Genomic DNA, 17033 nt, shown 5'->3' on the forward strand with positions numbered 1-17033 from the left:
GCATGTCTTTATCCTGTCTTCCTTCTCTCACCCCAACCAATCGCAGCAGATGGCCCCGCCCCTCCCTGAGCCTGGTTCTGCTGGAGGTTTCTTCCTGTTAAAAGGGAGTTTTTCCTTCCCACTGTCGCCAAAGTGCTTGCTCATAGGGGGTCATATGATTGTTGTTTTTTTCTCTGTGTGTGTTATTGTAGGGTTATAGTATAAAACACCTTGAGGTGACTGTTGTTGTGAGTTGGTGTATAAATAAAACTGAATTGAATTGAAAGGCAGGCGTCTCTCGGTGGTTGTCTGGGTGAAAACAGCTTGTGGAGTGTCTCAGTGAACAAACTCTTGGACAGATAATCTCTGAGATTTGAACCTCTAACTTGTCCACGTCTTTGGTTTGGAACCAAACACCTGCAAGGAAACGAGCTTTTGTGGCGACTGAGCTAATGTCAGCTGATGTTGGGGTCAGACTACGCTATGGGCCAAATCTGTGTCCTGACATCCTAAAGGGAAAAATAACCAACTCTAAAGCTCATAAAAAGCTTTAGTTTGGCCCACACGCTTTCTAATAAATAACTGTGTTTGCTGTTTGACATGTTTGACATTTAGAGTCCAACACTTAGAAATGAAGCACATTTTATTTTTACGTTGGATAATCCTTTCACATGTAAACATATCTGATAGTTTACGTGTTAAACCATGGGTTAAGAAAATGTTTTTCCAAATAATATGAAAACAATTTCATGTTAATTGGACTCACATGTAGGCAGACGATGTTATCAGACACGTTTTTATAGATATAGTAGAAAAATGAGATTTTAAAGTAAAACTTTGCATTTGAAAACAATACAGCTACATGATAACATAAACAACAACAGCTTTAGGCACATTTGAATCAATTGTAATTTCAGCGATCATTGAAAAACTTTTGCTGAATTTATTGGTAGAACGTTCCTAAAAACACACCAGTATGGAAAACATCTGAAATATGGTTAACACATTCCACTGTGAACCATAAAAACGAGCTTTTTCTGTTGTCTTTTTAAACCCCAAGTTTAAAACAGCAGTTATTTGTTTTAGTGATCATTTAAAGCTGGCTCAGAAAGTGAATCAGACCCCAATGACTCTTATGTTAAACACTGCGAGAAGGTTGGAGGGGTGATGGCAATTGTCATAATTAGTGTTTGAACTTGGTTTTGTTTTTTGATTCAGAGTAGTTTTACTTTTACTGGCTTTTACTTTTATTTCCACCCTCTGGTTCTTTTAAGGCACCAAAGCCTAGTGGGGTAGAGTTTAAAAAGGATGGTGGTTTGGGGTAAAATACACTCCTTTACAACAGTAACCTTTACCAGTTATGAAATATGACCAGGTGACAAGTTTGTGCACAACTGTGAACATGTTTATTTTTGCTGTAATGTTGGACATTTTAACATGACAGTCTATCCAGTCTTTAAGTGATGACGTATGAATTCTGCTTCTGGGTCCAAACTACTCTGCGTTTATTAACGTTGTTGTGTTTTTAACATGTTTTAATGCTTTGTATGTTGTTCTATTGAATCTGAACAAGCCCCTAAAACAGTCAGTGATCACTGTCGGCCTCTCTTAGTTTTTATTACCACTGTTCATTTTAAAGGTCAGTTTTTAAAACCTTTAACTCCGAGATGCCGCAGTGTTCGTTTGACTTTGGGACCTGAAGCAGAGTTTGGCCCCAGAAATGGCTAATGATGTCCGACTTAAAGGGGGGTGACTGCCTCATTTTTGGAGCCTCTGGTGGACATTAGAGGAACTGCAGTTTTTAGCACTTTGGATTTGGCTTAATTTCCAGCCCCAAGGCTTAATGTTGGCTTCAGCACATTTCCAATGCCTTGGTCCATTTAAAAGTCTCTCGTTGAACCATAGTCAGTAGGTCCTCAGCTAACTCGCAGGAGCCAACAAGATTTCAGAAATTAACTCGTCATCTGGTCATAATGGCTCTGGTCCCTCACTGACATTCATGTGATATACATATATGTATGTCAAAAATACAGACTCAAAGCAGCAAAAGTTTCATTACTATTATTTTATGTGGCAGTTTTGAATACAGACTAAACGCATACAGGTGTTATTTTGGGCAGTTTTGTTAATTTGAATGTTTCATTAAGTTAAGATTAAGTTTTTTATTAGATCTATACTTAATAAAATGGTTTGGTTGCTCAGGCTCGTGATTTTCTTTTCCAGTTGTTACTGTACTCTTAGCTTTTGGATTATTGAGTAAACAGAATGCAATCAAGTAATCGTCATTAATATTGGCATCATAAAGGCGAGTTAAAGAGGTGTTTCCTTCAAGCTGTCATAAGACAAAGGTCTCTGAACTGTTTAAACATCTGTCCGTGTGGTCTTCAAGATTAATCTTAGGGTCCTTCAAGGCATTTTTTGATACTCAGTCCAGAACATTGTCTAAAAGCCATAGTGAGTCCACTTGAACGTGCTGTTCTAAAGGATCAGCCTGAGATGTTTATGCAGTAAGACAACGTGAGGCTTTTGATTGTCTTTCAGAGTAAGGACCATCTGGTTTCCTACGGTTCTTGTCTGGGAACCCAGGTAAAGTTCCACCGGCCCTCCACGTCCTTTCTGACAAAGGCCTGTCCCTGGGGGAAGCTGTGGGTCTTGACGCTGCTGGACGGACTGAGGGACATGCTGAATGCCAAATCTGTCCGGTTGCGAGGCGTATGTGGTGCTGCCGGAGGATGACATGGGCTCGTTGGAATGAAGCCACTAGCAGAATTCCTGGGTTGGTCTGCACCTGAAGGCAACACAGGGGGGGGAAAGACTCTTTCTGCTGGTGGGTTGAACTGGATCGTGTCTTGTGATGGTGTCTGGGTTTCTTGTAGTGAAGACCAGTAAGAGTGATGGTCAGCAGGATTTCCCTCCAGAGTCTGGACTTGACTGAAGGCAGTGAGAGAACAGGTCTCAGCAGACGGGGCGCTATAGGTCCTGGTCATGGCTTCAGGAAACTCGTAATGTGTGCTCACTCGAGTGGCAGTGAAGTCGTCTGGGCAGTTTGAAGCTGACTCAGGAGGATTTTCACAGTTTGCTTCTTGGCATTCAGCAGCACTGTACCTACAGCTGGTTTCATGTGTTGCTCTTTGACAGTAACTGTGGACTGAAGCGTCTGTGGATGTGATGACCGGCGGGCCGAAAGAAGAGTTGGGATTGCATTCTGGGAATGAGGATGGATTGACGGCAGTATCATAAACCAAACTCCTGAGGCTGCATTCAGAGGAGGATTCCTCGGATGTATCGATGGTGTCCCGATCCTTCAGTCCCAGAGTTCGAAGGACCCAGAGGTCCAGGTTTGGTTCTGAGCAAGCAGATGTCTCTAAAGACTCAGAGCAGAACTCGGCAGTGAGGTTCCTGCAGACTCTTTTGCTGATTTGTTGGGGGGGCGCACGCTGATCACCACAGAAACTGTCAAAGCAAGCCAGGCTTCTCTTCAGCTTCCTCCTCCCATCAGCAGTTAATTTCTATAAGAAACAAGGACAGAATGAGACCCAATAACAGCAGCGTGTTATTATCTTCTTTATCGGTGGCAAACATTTAATGCTTTGATAGAGCAAAAGACATTTTGGACTGATATAAAAGTGAACTTTGAAAGACTTGAGATGTCTCCAGGATTAGTGATCCATGGTTTCATTAACAGTGTCTGAATGTTTCAGTTGGCATAATTTGTTGTACATAATTTTTCTACTTATGTACAAAAACATATTCATGTTAGAGCTACAGAGTGACGATGGATCTGAAGGCTGATGGGGTTGGTATGAAGTCTGCACCCATACCAGTTTTTGTGTTAACGTGAGAGCTGAGGCTGAGGGCATACCTGGTAGTTTACTGAATAGTTCCTACCCTCACCTACGACCACAAGATGGGCGTTACAAGCAGTTCAGCCTTAGAGATAAGGTGAGGAGGTCGGCCATTTGGAAGACTAGAGCGTCCACATCGAAAGGAGGCAGCTAAGGTGGTTTGGGCGTCTAACTAGTTTCTCCTAGGCAAGTTATTTTTTCTCTTTTTTGGGGGGCTATGACTAACAAGGAGAATCCCCCAGGCACACCCAGGACACATGAAATGTGTCTTTATGACTCTCAGCTTGCGTTTGAACAGTAGACGAAGATCTGAGTGTCTTTGTTTAGACTGCTGGTTTATTTCAGATCTCTTTTTTTGAATATGTGAGATGTGCTGTCAGTGCTTCTGATGCTGCACGGACCTTTGCCTTTTGTTCCAGGTTTCTCACAAAGGAGGAATTGAGGAATGCTCTGAGCTTGTTGTTCTCCTCCTGCAGCCTGGCCAGCTCCTCCTCCCTCTGCAGCAGAGTGTCCTGGAGCTGGAAGGATACAATCACATCACAGCAATGCAGATTATAAGGATACGGGTATGAACTGCAGTGTGGAGGTTCAGTCGCACACATCGACCGGTTCTTTTGAAATGTGTTACGGTTTACTGAATACACAGCGGATCATCTGCCTCCGTCACACCAACCCTCTGCATTGTCCTTGTCAGGTTGTGTCTTTTGCACTCCATGTTTAACCTCAGCTGCTGTGCTAACTGTAGTTCGTGTGTACTAAAACAATAATAAATGAAATGTGAGAGCGTGTTGGTACCTGTTTGTTTCTCTGGAGGTGAGGAGAGAGACCTTCCGTCCACATCAGAGCAGCCGGAGGCGTGGAGTCAAAGACACAATGAGACTCTGAGAGGAAGACACACAGCAGACTTTAAACTGGTGGCAGTGGAGGATTTAGTCAGATTATTTGCCCGGCTGAAGCTCTGGATTCAAAACCATGCTCTCAAAGTCAGAGTAGGCTTTTTATTACATTTTAACACAGGAGTGTATGCTCTAGATTGGAGCAACCTCCAGCTGGGCATTAGAGATTTGGTTCTTTTGAAACTTGTGTCCACATAACCAAATAAATAAATAAATAGATTTGTCTTAATGTTTCAGGCCCAGAGGCTTCCATCTGTGAGACCACCAGTTGCTGAGGTCCAATTTTAAACCCTCAAACTGAGGACTGATAGCTCGATTTAGACTTCTGCAGGAAATCTAGGTCCTAACTGACGTAACCAGAAACTCATTTTTCTCCTACACCACAACCTTGCACGCCATTCAAGTCTTTGTGGTATGCACCGACCTGATGTCTAGTTACATTTCTCTGGAGGTGCACTCTGCAGGCTACATAGAAGGTTCCGGTTAATTACGGTGTAATTCTGAGACAGAAGTATGAAGTATTCATGTGTTAGCCGCCGCTATCTTAGCTTTTTGAAAACAGATGTGACAGGTGAGGGGCGGGGCTGACCTTTCATTCGCATGGTAAACCATGGCTTGCTTTGAGCTGACTCTAATGTGACCCTAATTTAAAACATGTTGGATTTACAAGGACTTGAAACCAACTGCCGCGACCATAAATGAGCAGAAGGCTTTTATTCTCATAGACTTCTATATAAACCAGAGGAGCTGCCCCCTGCTGGCCATTAGTAAGAATGCAGGTTTCTTCCATTTCATCAGTACTGGTTTCACTTCTACCACATCGAAACTTCCTTTAATTGTTATTAAAAGTCTTCACGACAATGCGTGGATGGTTATAAAGTCTTTGGTTTTTGGTCTTGAGGCTCTGATTTCACATCAGCAGCATCTAGTGGTCGTTAGAGGAGCTGCAGTGTGGAGAAACCAGGGCAGGGCATTCTTGACAAATTGGACTCTTGGAGAAAGAAGAGCCTGAGAAAATTAAAAGATGAATCTTAATATAAACTGTTCTGGATGTTTCCATCTGCAGCAAAGAGAGCTGAGACAGATCGCTCATGTTGAACCTGCCGGGAGCCTCTTGTGTTTGATGAATGATCCTCCAGCTCGCTGATTCCCACTCTGCTGAATGTGGCATTTATAGAAATGTAGAATAATTCCTTCCATGAAGAATACATCGCAGTCAGCAGAGTACAGCTGCCTTCTGCATCCTCGGCCTCTCACTTACTGTTACTATCTGATGCTGTTAGTTGGACTCACCCCATTCGGGCGATGACTCGTCACGCTGCTCTCCGAGGTCGCTGAGGTCAACGGGGTCATGGACCCAAACGGAGGCCAGGGTTTCCATGGAACAGTCAACAGTGTCTGGGCTGAGAGCCAGGGCCTGGAGCATGAGATGGTGATGGTGATGATGAAGAAATGGAGAAGGACGGGGAATCCCTACAGAGAAACAAATGAAGGGAGGGAGGGAGTGTGTTTTTATACTTGTGTATCTATCTTTGTGGGGGCTGTTTAATCCTTGTGGGGACACGTTAGCTGCTCCACACTTTGGCTCACGGTTTCAAAGAGTTGTTTGAGGTTCAGACTAGTGTTGATATGGTGACGATCAACACTTCAGAACGCAAAAGTATATGGACACCTGAACACTGAGATATCTGTACAACATTTATTCAGTGATGCTGTCTGCCCCCTGCAGGCAACAAGAGGGACTGCAGAAACCCTGGTCTGTTTTTCAGCTGCATGAACAAGACCAAGCCAACTCTGATGGACCTCTATCAAGGCTGTTTTCGAGAATAAAAAATGTACCTAAAGAAGTGTGGCTACTCTTACAGAACAGAAGAAATCTTTTCTCCTCACCATGAAAAATAGAGCCAACAAATACCAAAACAAACAGCCATTTTTATTCCATTTTTCATTGTTGTTTTGGTCTATTTGGACCGACATTGCTGCCAAAACTGTCATAAAACTACTGTAGAAGAGGATCTACAACAGAAATGCTCCAGAGGATGTTAGGAGGCCACTCCTGTAAACATTTCTATGAGAGTGCACCCCTAGAGGTCACAGATCACAAAACAGGAGCAGTAAAACTACTGCCTGCAGCAATACACAATGGGAAAAGTGCACACACTCCAATTAGTTGTTGTTTTTTTGTTTTGTTTTTTAGCTCATTCTGCACTTAAAATGAATTTAATACAACATTTTAAAATAAAATCCAAGTATTGGAGCTTTATAAATTGTAATTCTGGAGTTGAACCTGGAACTAAATCATCTGATATTTAGCGTTAAATTTTGGGGGCAGCTCAGCAGGGACTAGAAGATATTTCACCCAATGCTGTGCATGTTTTTAATATTCTTGCAGCGGTCACAACCTTCTTCATGGCTTATTTCCTTTGAAAGCACTTCTGCAAACCAGAGTGTCCACTTTAATTATTACCCCTTCACCCATAATCCCCCCCAAAAAATGCAAATCCTGTCATCCTGTCAAGCATGTGTGCTACTTGTGCATAGAAAGCAATTAAAAAAGTTAAGTTCTGAAATATTACAGTAATGTTTTACTAAAATTAATGTATATAAGGTTAACTTCATTTATACATTAATGTTCTGTTACTTTTTTAACTGCATGTAAACTGACTGCCATGATGTTCAATCTGAACATATTCAGTAAAAAGACTAGATGTTACAATCCCTGATAATGCATCTAGTCCTTTTACTGAATATGTTCAGAATGACCGTCATTCTGAACATATTCAGATCTGATTAATAATAATAATTTTAAAAAAACATAAATATAACAAAAACCTTGTAAAATATTAACTGAGTGTGTGCCATGCATCATAGAGCTCAGATATTTTACACATTGACAAGAAACTCTTCAAAAAACATCAGAGATCTGCTTCTTATAGATTTGATAAGATTTAATGTTCTGCATGCAGAACCGTTGCTTAACAGTCCAAATCCCACCACTGTGCTGTTTTGGTTTTTGTGCCACCCCATTTAAAAACGCCCGGAGACTCCCCCGTGTCCCTTTGAATCTCTTAATTCAGACAATTCAGGGGAAAATGGACTCTAACCATGGGGGGTGGGGGGGTTACTTTAGTCAAAATACTTGTCTCACTACTTTGTAAAACTCTTATTTAACACAACACTACTGTATTCAAAGTCTTTGTAATCCATCTGATTGAGTGCATGAAAATCAACCCATAAGTCTTTTTTTTACATTTCTGATTAAATATTCCCACTTCCTGTGGGTTCCCTCATTTTTAAAAGCCCTGGAAACGCCCCTGACTGTAACTGTTATAATCGTTAAATGTGTAAAGTACTGGCATAAGAATGGATAGTTAAAAACTGAACACTGGATTAAAATAACTGCACCTTTCTCAGTAAGCACAATCATTTTTCCCGCTTTTGACCACACAGATATGAAGCTGTGTCCAAAGCTCCCCCCAAACCTTTTAAATAAACCTGTTTAATAAAACCTTTTAAAATCTATTTTAAAACTCCGCTGCGGTCTGCGCCTCTCACTGCACCTGCCTGCGTTAAAAAAGTCCACACTTTAAAGCAGCTGCGTGTTCATCGTGTTTTCTACCTGCAGAGACTCAGAGCGCAGGAGAGCCGCGGGGCGCAGAAGTCTTCCCGGGTTTTCGGAGTGCGTGTTGCGCGTAAAGCTCAGCGGACTCTCGCTCGGGTCCCGAAAGAAGCGGTGACGGGCTGAAATGTCGCGATGCCCGGCTGAGGGTCCGGCCAGACTGCAGCCGACTGCAGCTCTCACACAGACAGGTGTGCGTGTGCAGATCCGTCTGTGCAGTCAGCTGTCGGGACGGAGCTGAGGGTCCCCCCTGCAGGCACGGCGCGGAAAAACTCCAGTTCTGAGTTCATTCATTCAGGCGAAAGCGGACTCAGTGCACTTTGTGGAATAGTGAGAAAAGAGCCACACGTGACAGGATCAGTGGGCAGACTGCAAACACCATGCTATGTGATACTGTCGGGGTGTCAAACATAAGGCTCTGGGTCAGATTTTCTACATGTTAAAGAAACACAGCTGTAGTAAAGGAAAACAATCTCAGCCAGATTTGCGCTGTAAATGTGTAAAATTACAGAAAATGTATTTTTCTGTAGTAAAAGTGTCTGCAGTGGGACCAGAGAGAAAAGGTGAGAATCTTTCTGTCCGTTAATTGTTTATTACTCATTACTTTGGTGGAGTGTGAATGGGAGTACGGGGGCTGTTCTCAGCAGGACAAACTGTCAAAATTATGAAAATTAAAAGTTGGAAGTCCAAAATGTTTGCACTCTTTCATATTTTAAAAATGCCGTCCAGATGGTCACATTGGAGTCTCTGCTGGGCCAGTTCTGGCCCTGGGCCTCATGTTTGACACTCACAAGGCCCGGTCCTTGAGCAGTCCTGGATAACGAGGACTGTAAAATGGACTTCTGCTCCTGCCGTGGATGCGAGCGATGGGAGGGAAGAGATGTTTTCAGATTCAATTCAATTCAATTCAATTTTATTTATATAGCGCCAAATCACAACAAAAGTCGCCTCAAGGCGCTTTATATTGTACAGTAGATAGCACAATAATGTGAGTGGTTGATGGAGCTGGAATGAAAATGGATGGATGGATCAGGTTTTAGGTATTAGGTACACCTGTTCACCTGGTCTCCTTAACACAAACCTTTCATTAGCCAATCACACGGCAGCAGCTCAGTGCATTTAGGCATGACCAGGATGTATGTTCACAGGTTTGAATGCAGAGATGGAGCAAGTGTAACCTGTCTGCAGCTGCTAGTGCTGAGATTTATCACTGACACACACACACACACACACACACACACACACACACACACGCACACACACACACACACACACACACACACACGCAGAGAGTTAATCTGCAGTCTGACAGCAGGTCTGTTAAACTGCAGCAACAATTAGGAGTCTAATTCACAGACCGGCATTCCAGCGAGGTGACACATTAACGGAGGAAGAGGGACGAAGAAGAAAGGGAGGAGGAAAAAAAGAGGAGGTGCAGGGAGATACATCATTTATTTTTCTTTGAGTACAATACAGCGGATTATGCAGCGACCTTTGAGCTCTCTGCTCGGTCAGAGGTCAGAGGTTGGCTGCAGCAATGGCTCTCAGGCTCAGATCGTTTACTCTGGTCTTGAAAGTCAAGATCAGGCAGCGTCAGGCAGCTCTTCACCACCAGCTGAGGGACAAATCTGTTCCCCCACCCCTGCTGTGAGACCGCTAAACCATTAAAAATGACTTTCCCCATCAGCTTTTGTGGCTGGTTAAGCGCTTGTAGATGGGGTGGAGGCTGGGGGGTTAATGAGCTCCACCAGCAGACCTGCTGCTCATCAAATAGCAGCAGTGTGAACACAGTGGCCATATGCAGAGCCTGCAGGAGAGGGCAGGTTCAGCACACTCATGGAGGAGGCAGTTAAAGGAGCTCTACAGACTTAAGATTTCAAAGTTTCCTGGAATGAATCAAAACTAAACCTAAAACTAAAACTAGGCGTGAAAAACATTTTATTCACTGAATTAAGAATAAAAAGTAGAAACAGAACTAAAACTCTGTTGTGTTATATAATTGTTGCTTACCTGCTGAGGCTCTGGTCATTTTATTTACTGACATCTAAAGAATACCATTAAAATATCATGATAAAGACTTAAAATAACACTGAAACTGATCAAAACTAAACCATACCAATAAAAGCTGGAGTGAAACGAGCAGCCTTCCAGTACAGACAGGACAGTCTCAGATTAACTCCAAATGTATGGATTGATTTGCATCACAGGTGGGGTCTGGAAAAAAATGGATCTGGATCCAGGAATTGGACATTGTGACAAACTTGTTCCAAATCCACCATCACAGCTTCAGATACTGCTGGGATGTTCTTCCCTCACCGGGGAACTATCAGCTCAAGAACCGAAACGACTCAAATACAAAAAACACGAGACAGCCCATCATTTCAGTATTTAATTAACAGAGATGTGTCTGACTGTATCGGTCTCTGACATCACTGGAGGAAGTCTGGTCCACTCCTCTTCACAGCGTTGCTTCGGTTCATCGAGGTTTGCAGCATTCATCCATGCACAGCTCTCTGAGCTCTGCAGCACTTTGATTCTTTTCTTTTTCAGTCGTTCTGGTGCAGATCTGCTGTGCTTGGGTCATCAGCTGTGGGACAGACGGCCTCACACTGGTATACGGAGGAGTTTGTGGTCCACTCAGTGACTGTGAGGAGCCTCACCCCTCTACCACTGTACAAGCCTGCTGCTGTCAAACATGTGTGGCTCTGTGGCACAGCGGGCAGTGCGTTGGACTTCTAGCCCACTTTTGAGGAAGAAATTCAAAGGTTGTAGGTTTCCCCTCTGAGCTCCATGGAGTAAGGATGGACTCTGTGTTTTGGTTCAGCTCATGCTGAATGAATAATTACAGGGTGTAATATGTCGCGTGTTGTAGTTCATCGGAGGTTTGGGTTACGTAATTTTAAGACCTTCTGAGGATCAGATGATCTTTTATTGTCTGCTCAAGCTCAGAGTTGATGGTTAGTTAGTTTGTAGTTTTCATGTCTGCTCCTTTAGTTGCTCTTTATTAATATCAACGTTGGATTTTTAATAAACATGACACATCGCGCCTGTTTTTCGTCAAACTGAAATCATGGCATCGCATCTTTCTTTGATGACCTCCACACTGATGAGAGCTCATCACAACTGTGGTTCAACGGTTTCTATGGAAACTACAAACATCCACCTCGTGGTAGCACCAGAGGAAAAGTCAGAGGTTCGGTAAAGTCAGCAGCGCTGTGTGTGTGTGTGTGTGTGTGTGTGTGTGTGTGTGTGTGTGTGTGTGTGTGTGTGTGTGTGTGCGCGCGCGTGCGTGTGTGTGTGCGTGTGTGTGTGTGCGTGCGTGTTTGGCAGACAGGGGGTGTGTTTGGGAGTGTCGGTCAGCAGGTCGCCCTCTCAGCTCCTCTTTGAAGTGTCTCCGTTGCAGCCGGCCTTCGTGCTGAGCTCTCATTCACAGCCACTGGATCAGGACGCCCTCTGCCAATTACACAGAGCCTCCGGGCTGCCGTAGCTCACCAGCACGCGTCCGACAGGCAGCAGGTCGGAGGATTACTGACCCACCGAAGCCAGCTGGTTTAGTTTGGTGTCTGCTGAAGTGTCTTTGAGCCAGGCACTGAAACTCTGACATGGGTTCCTGTGCGGCTTCATCATCACAGCCGTCGTCAGTTCAGTGTGAATTTATTTGAGTCTTTAATGAGAGCAGTGAGGGTCCAGGCAACAAGTGCTGTTTGTGTTTTAAAAATATGTATGTTAACCTCTTCATCAGCACCTGATCAGCCGGGCTTCAGTCCTGGAACACCGGAGCGTGGGTTTTAAATGTGAATTTAAAAAAATACACAATCAGACAACAACAAAGGTGCACAAAAAACTAAAAAACTACAAATGTAAAACAAAAACATAAAAACTCAAAAAATTACAAAGAGGAAAAAAGAAGAGACACAAATTGAAATATCTAAAATAATTCATGAGTCACGATGACGTCTGCAAACACTGAATATTTTACATTTATGTGATTTTTGACAGATTCACGTCGGCTGTAGTCAGAGTCATAGAAACGAAGGATGCGTGTGTTTGTGTACGTGTGGCTGTGAAGAAAAGCTCACGTGTTTTAATGTCTGCTGCTTTTAACACCTTCAACCTGCATCTGACAAACTGCCTCCGGAGCCGGCAGCAGTTAGCTGATAATTACCCCTCCGCAGGGCAGTATGGAGGGCTACAGGTGGGCTACCTGGTGGTCTCACACAGGTTCAGTGGGACAGATGTTAAATCCCGCCCGCCCTCCTCCTTACTCCTCCTCCCTGCTGGGATCCTAATAACAGTGGGCCGGGTGGCAGGATTTGTTGGACAACAGCAGCGGCTGCCTGACTGCCAGCAGCCTGTTCTCCGCTGGACGCCACCCCCACCTCAGGTACACCCAAATCTGACCTCGCTGTGATTAAACAATCTGCTGCTTCACTCAGAAAAGTTTTAACTGGATCCAGGAGAAGCCGGTGAACCCACCAAAGACGGTAACCATCGACATGACCACAATCGGGGAACCGTAAACCACATTTCAACACTCCCACACCAATAACAACCCTCACTCGTCAACCACAGACCCTCATATGGTCCCCATAAACCACGGCGTCTGTGCTGTACACCACACAGGAATGAGAATGTCTGAGCACAAGCTGCAGGAGGCATGAAAGCCTAAAAACCTCCATGCAACAGTCACACTGAGCTGCTCCAGCCGTACACTAGACACAGTAAACACTTCTGAATGTTTGGAAGCTTTAGCTTTGTGTTAGCGGAGGGATTTTTTGGAGCTAGAAGTGACCGTGGAGTGCTACCTGATCACCTGAAGTTGATTACCTGCTAATTTGTGCTCATTAACATCCAAACAGGAACTCCAAGAAGAACTGCAGCTGTTCTGGAACGAGGGTTAGGGAGAATTCCCAAGTGCAGTTTTTATAAGGTCCAAACTGACCACGAGCTGTAAACTTAAAGATGTGCTGCACGTGAACAGCACTGATAGCGAGCTGCAGAGGCCGTGAATGACCACTGAAGAGTATCTGAGACTCGAGTCCGCTCGAAAGAACAAGAGCGATGCAAAAAGACGAGAGTGTCGTCCAACGCAGGAGACACTTGGACAGGAAATACGGCCAACACGCTGCTCGAGGTCACGTTTATGGCTGCATAAGAAGAAAGAAATCAATCTGTGTGTGTGTGTGTGTGTGTGTGTGTGTGTGTGTGTGTGTGTGTGTGTGTGTGTGTGTGTGTGTGTGTGTGTTAACCTGCCTGGTTAAACCTGAGTGTCTCCTGTGGAGATAAACTGAAGACACACACACACATTAACTACCCCCCTCAAAACACAAACATGGACACACGGGACATGTAATATCCTCGTTACACACACACATTCATGCATGCATGATATCACACACACACACCAACACACACACACATATCACACCCGGCCATCATTCCCAGCTCTGTGTGTGTGTGTGTGTGTGTGTGTGTGTGTCGCTGGCTGCCAGCCTCGTGCTGCTAAGCTTCTTTTACGTGCACAATGGCGCCCTGCTGGCAGCTCAGGGCCAATTAAAGCCCTGTGAGAGAGAGAAACACCTCCAGGCGTCTAACCTCGATCGCCCATGGTTCTGATCTCTGAGGCGGACCAACCAGCTGCTTCACCTCCGGCATGAAAGAAACATGTTCTCATATTACATCAGTTTATCAGTCTGACAACCCCGGCTGCTGACAGGTTGACAATCAAATGTCTTTAACACATGAAAAACACTTTGTGTGCAATCAGACGGTAACATCACCTGAAACAGCCCGTGGACCGAAACATTTCCCACTCAAATCTAAAAGGATGAGACTTCTATGCTTCATGTGCTTCGATGCCTCTCTAACACAAGTTAGCTTATTATGTTAGTAAATGGAGTCAACCAATCAATAACCTCAGTGACGCTCACAGGTCTGGAGAGGTTGAAGCTTCACCAGGAGCTACTACACAGCACAACTTGTTTAAGGGACACATTCAGCCTGTAGTCTCTGCAGAACAGCAGAAGGCATCATATCATACCTTTCAGATGTTTATCTTAATCCATAAAGTGCTTTTGAGATGTGCAACTCAAATTTAACAACCCCAAATTCAACTAATTTGGAAGGCTGTCTAAAATACAGAAAAAGAATGCACGCTGTAAACCTTATAAACCAATATTTTATTCACAATACGACAGAAAATATATCACATGTTTAAATCAAGACATTTTACAGTTTTTTGGAAAATGTGCTCTCATTTTGAATTTAAGGGCAGCAAAAACGTTTGAACGTCTGAAAGGCTTTTGATATGTTTTCATGTTCTATTGTAAGTAAAGTTGCAGTTTATTAGAATTCTGGTTTAGTTCACATTCGGCACAGCGTTTTTGAAACAGGGTTTTTAAACTAAATTAAGTTTGCGTCCTTTAAAGGATTGATTGAAGCAGGAGGATGCATCCCGCTGGAGGTCATGGTGGTTTCACTACAATAAATTCAAAATCTGTTTATGCTGATGATGTCTTTGTATATATGAAGTGTGTGTGTGTGTGTGTGTTGTCATGTCATGCTGTGGATGTTTGTACTCTGTTTCCTTCAGTCATTTACTGACGTTTATTTGCTTTTTTTCACCAAGGTAAAAAAAAAGAGGTCATCAAGGTTAGCTTTTGTTTATTAACTCCAACCTCTCTGCATTTTGGGTCTGCTTTCTGTTTAACGGGACTCTACTTCATGTTATTCCTGTACACCAGGGGTGTCAAACTCCAGGCCTCGAGGGCTGGTGTCCTGCAGGTTTTAGATCTCACCCTGGGTCAACACACCTGAAACAAATGATTAGTTCATTACCAGGCCTCTGGAGAGCTTCAAAACATGTTGAGGAGGTAATTTAGCGATTTAAATCAGCTGTGTTGGATCAAGGACACATCTAAAACCTGCAGGACACCGGCCCTCGAGGCCTGGAGTTCGACGCCTGTGCTATACACCAACTCATGGTAAAACATCTTTCTTTACCGTCTGTACATCCAGCCTCTGTTCATATTCTCTTCTTTAAAGGTTTATTGAAAAATAAAGAATTTCCTTCAATCAAATCAATCATCTAAAGATAGAAAGTGAGGGTTCCCTCACAAAGCAGTTTTTATGCTGATGATACTTCTATAAGAGCATATTTATGTTTCAGAAGAATAAAGAGCCGTGATAGCACATCACCCTGCAGTAATGTTTGTCTTGACCATCTGCGATTTATCTTTGATGAACACAGCTGTTCGGACTAACAGATTTCAGACTATAATTATTATTTTGTGAGTTCTGTCCTCTTGTTTTTCCTGTTTTTTCACATTTATTTCAACAACCTGCAATGAAATATATCGACAGGTCAAAATGACAGCTTATGTTCCAAACACCACTAACAGCAGAGAGGAGTCAGGTGTCACCCAGGCAGCATGCCGATCCCTCATTCAGAACAATATACCAACACACCTGGTGACATCAGCACCAGCAGTCCCTCTGATTGGCCGTCTGTATGAGCGAGCTGATTAGAAGAGGTCAGCAAGTGTTTGAGTGTGTGAATGAAAGTGTGCCACTACTGAAGCGTGTTAAACATTTGTACAAAGCGTTCTTCCTGTTACTGAAAGGAGGGGAGATTTAATCCTCCTGTAAGTGAGGCAAACCTGTATACTGTCAGTCAGTTTCAGGTGGTGTAACTGAATCGCTGTAACATGATGCTTTTTGTTCTCTAAACACTGGAGACGATCACAGAACCATTCAAATGTTTCTCCGTTTAGTGGAGAAAAAAAGCTCAAACTGTTCTGAGAAATTTCAGATTTTAGTTTCAACAGTTTAACTTCCTCACTTTGAAAAAAATTAATTAAAATTTTCAAGTTGTTATATTATATTTAGTAAAACTTTGAAATGAAGAGGTTAATAGATGATGACATTTACAAAGAACAAGGGCGAGAGGTTAAATGATGCCATTGTTATTTAGAAACTTACTGAATTAAATATTTCCAGTGAAATTATTCATACTGAAAAATTCCTTCTAAGAGTTAGAGTTAGGCTACTGAGCTATTTGCAACCCATAGCAGCAGGTTTGGAAATCATGCCTCATACTCAAAGAAAATCAAGTCGTCTGCTTCTCTTACAGGGTTTGGTCGACTAATCTGCTAATCGGTCTATGAATCACCCTGCCCAAATCAGTTGATGAGTTTGCATAGTTTTTATATGTTCCTCTTAATTATACATATTTCTCCTGTTTGTCATTTATTCCTGCACAGTTGATGTGGAGCACCCATCATTTCGATGTACATGACAATCACAATAAACGGCGATTCTATTCTATTCTATTCTATTCTAAACGTAGCTTTGTCTCGTAGTTTGGGTTCTGTTCGCACAGAGGAAAATCCAGGTGAACTCCAAGCCAACCAAAAAGCCAAACTGCAAACCACGTGAGAATGTTCCCTCCACTGATTGGCTGGATGTGTCGGAGAGCAACAAAATAAATACAGGAAGAAGGTGCTCTTTTCTGCACTATTGGAGAACCCAAGAATTTACACTCATTTCATGGCTGGATGTTAGTCAGTACAGACTTTTGCACATCTATAGTACGTTTCCTCATCGTGGCCAATGGAAGCTTTTTAGTTTAGACTTGCAATGTACACCTGGCAACTGGTTTGGATCCGTTTTCTATCTTTTCAAGTCAAATATCTC

At 43.2% G+C, this 17033-nt stretch overlaps 1 protein-coding gene across 1 annotated transcript; it reads right to left on the bottom strand.

The window, feature by feature from the left end:
* Positions 1-2540: 2540 nt before the first annotated feature.
* gmnc (geminin coiled-coil domain containing) lies at positions 2541-6101 on the bottom strand. Its single transcript, XM_063492625.1, has 4 exons — positions 6014-6101; positions 4620-4705; positions 4226-4342; positions 2541-3488 (listed from the first exon to the last, which is right to left on the bottom strand). Exons 1-4 carry the CDS (start codon positions 6099-6101, stop codon positions 2541-2543), a joined length of 1239 nt encoding a protein of 412 aa, XP_063348695.1.
* Between the last annotated feature and the right edge of the window lie 10932 nt (positions 6102-17033).

The sequence above is a fragment of the Pelmatolapia mariae genome, linkage group LG14, assembly GCF_036321145.2.
Source record: "Pelmatolapia mariae isolate MD_Pm_ZW linkage group LG14, Pm_UMD_F_2, whole genome shotgun sequence".
NCBI lineage: Eukaryota > Metazoa > Chordata > Actinopteri > Cichliformes > Cichlidae > Pelmatolapia > Pelmatolapia mariae.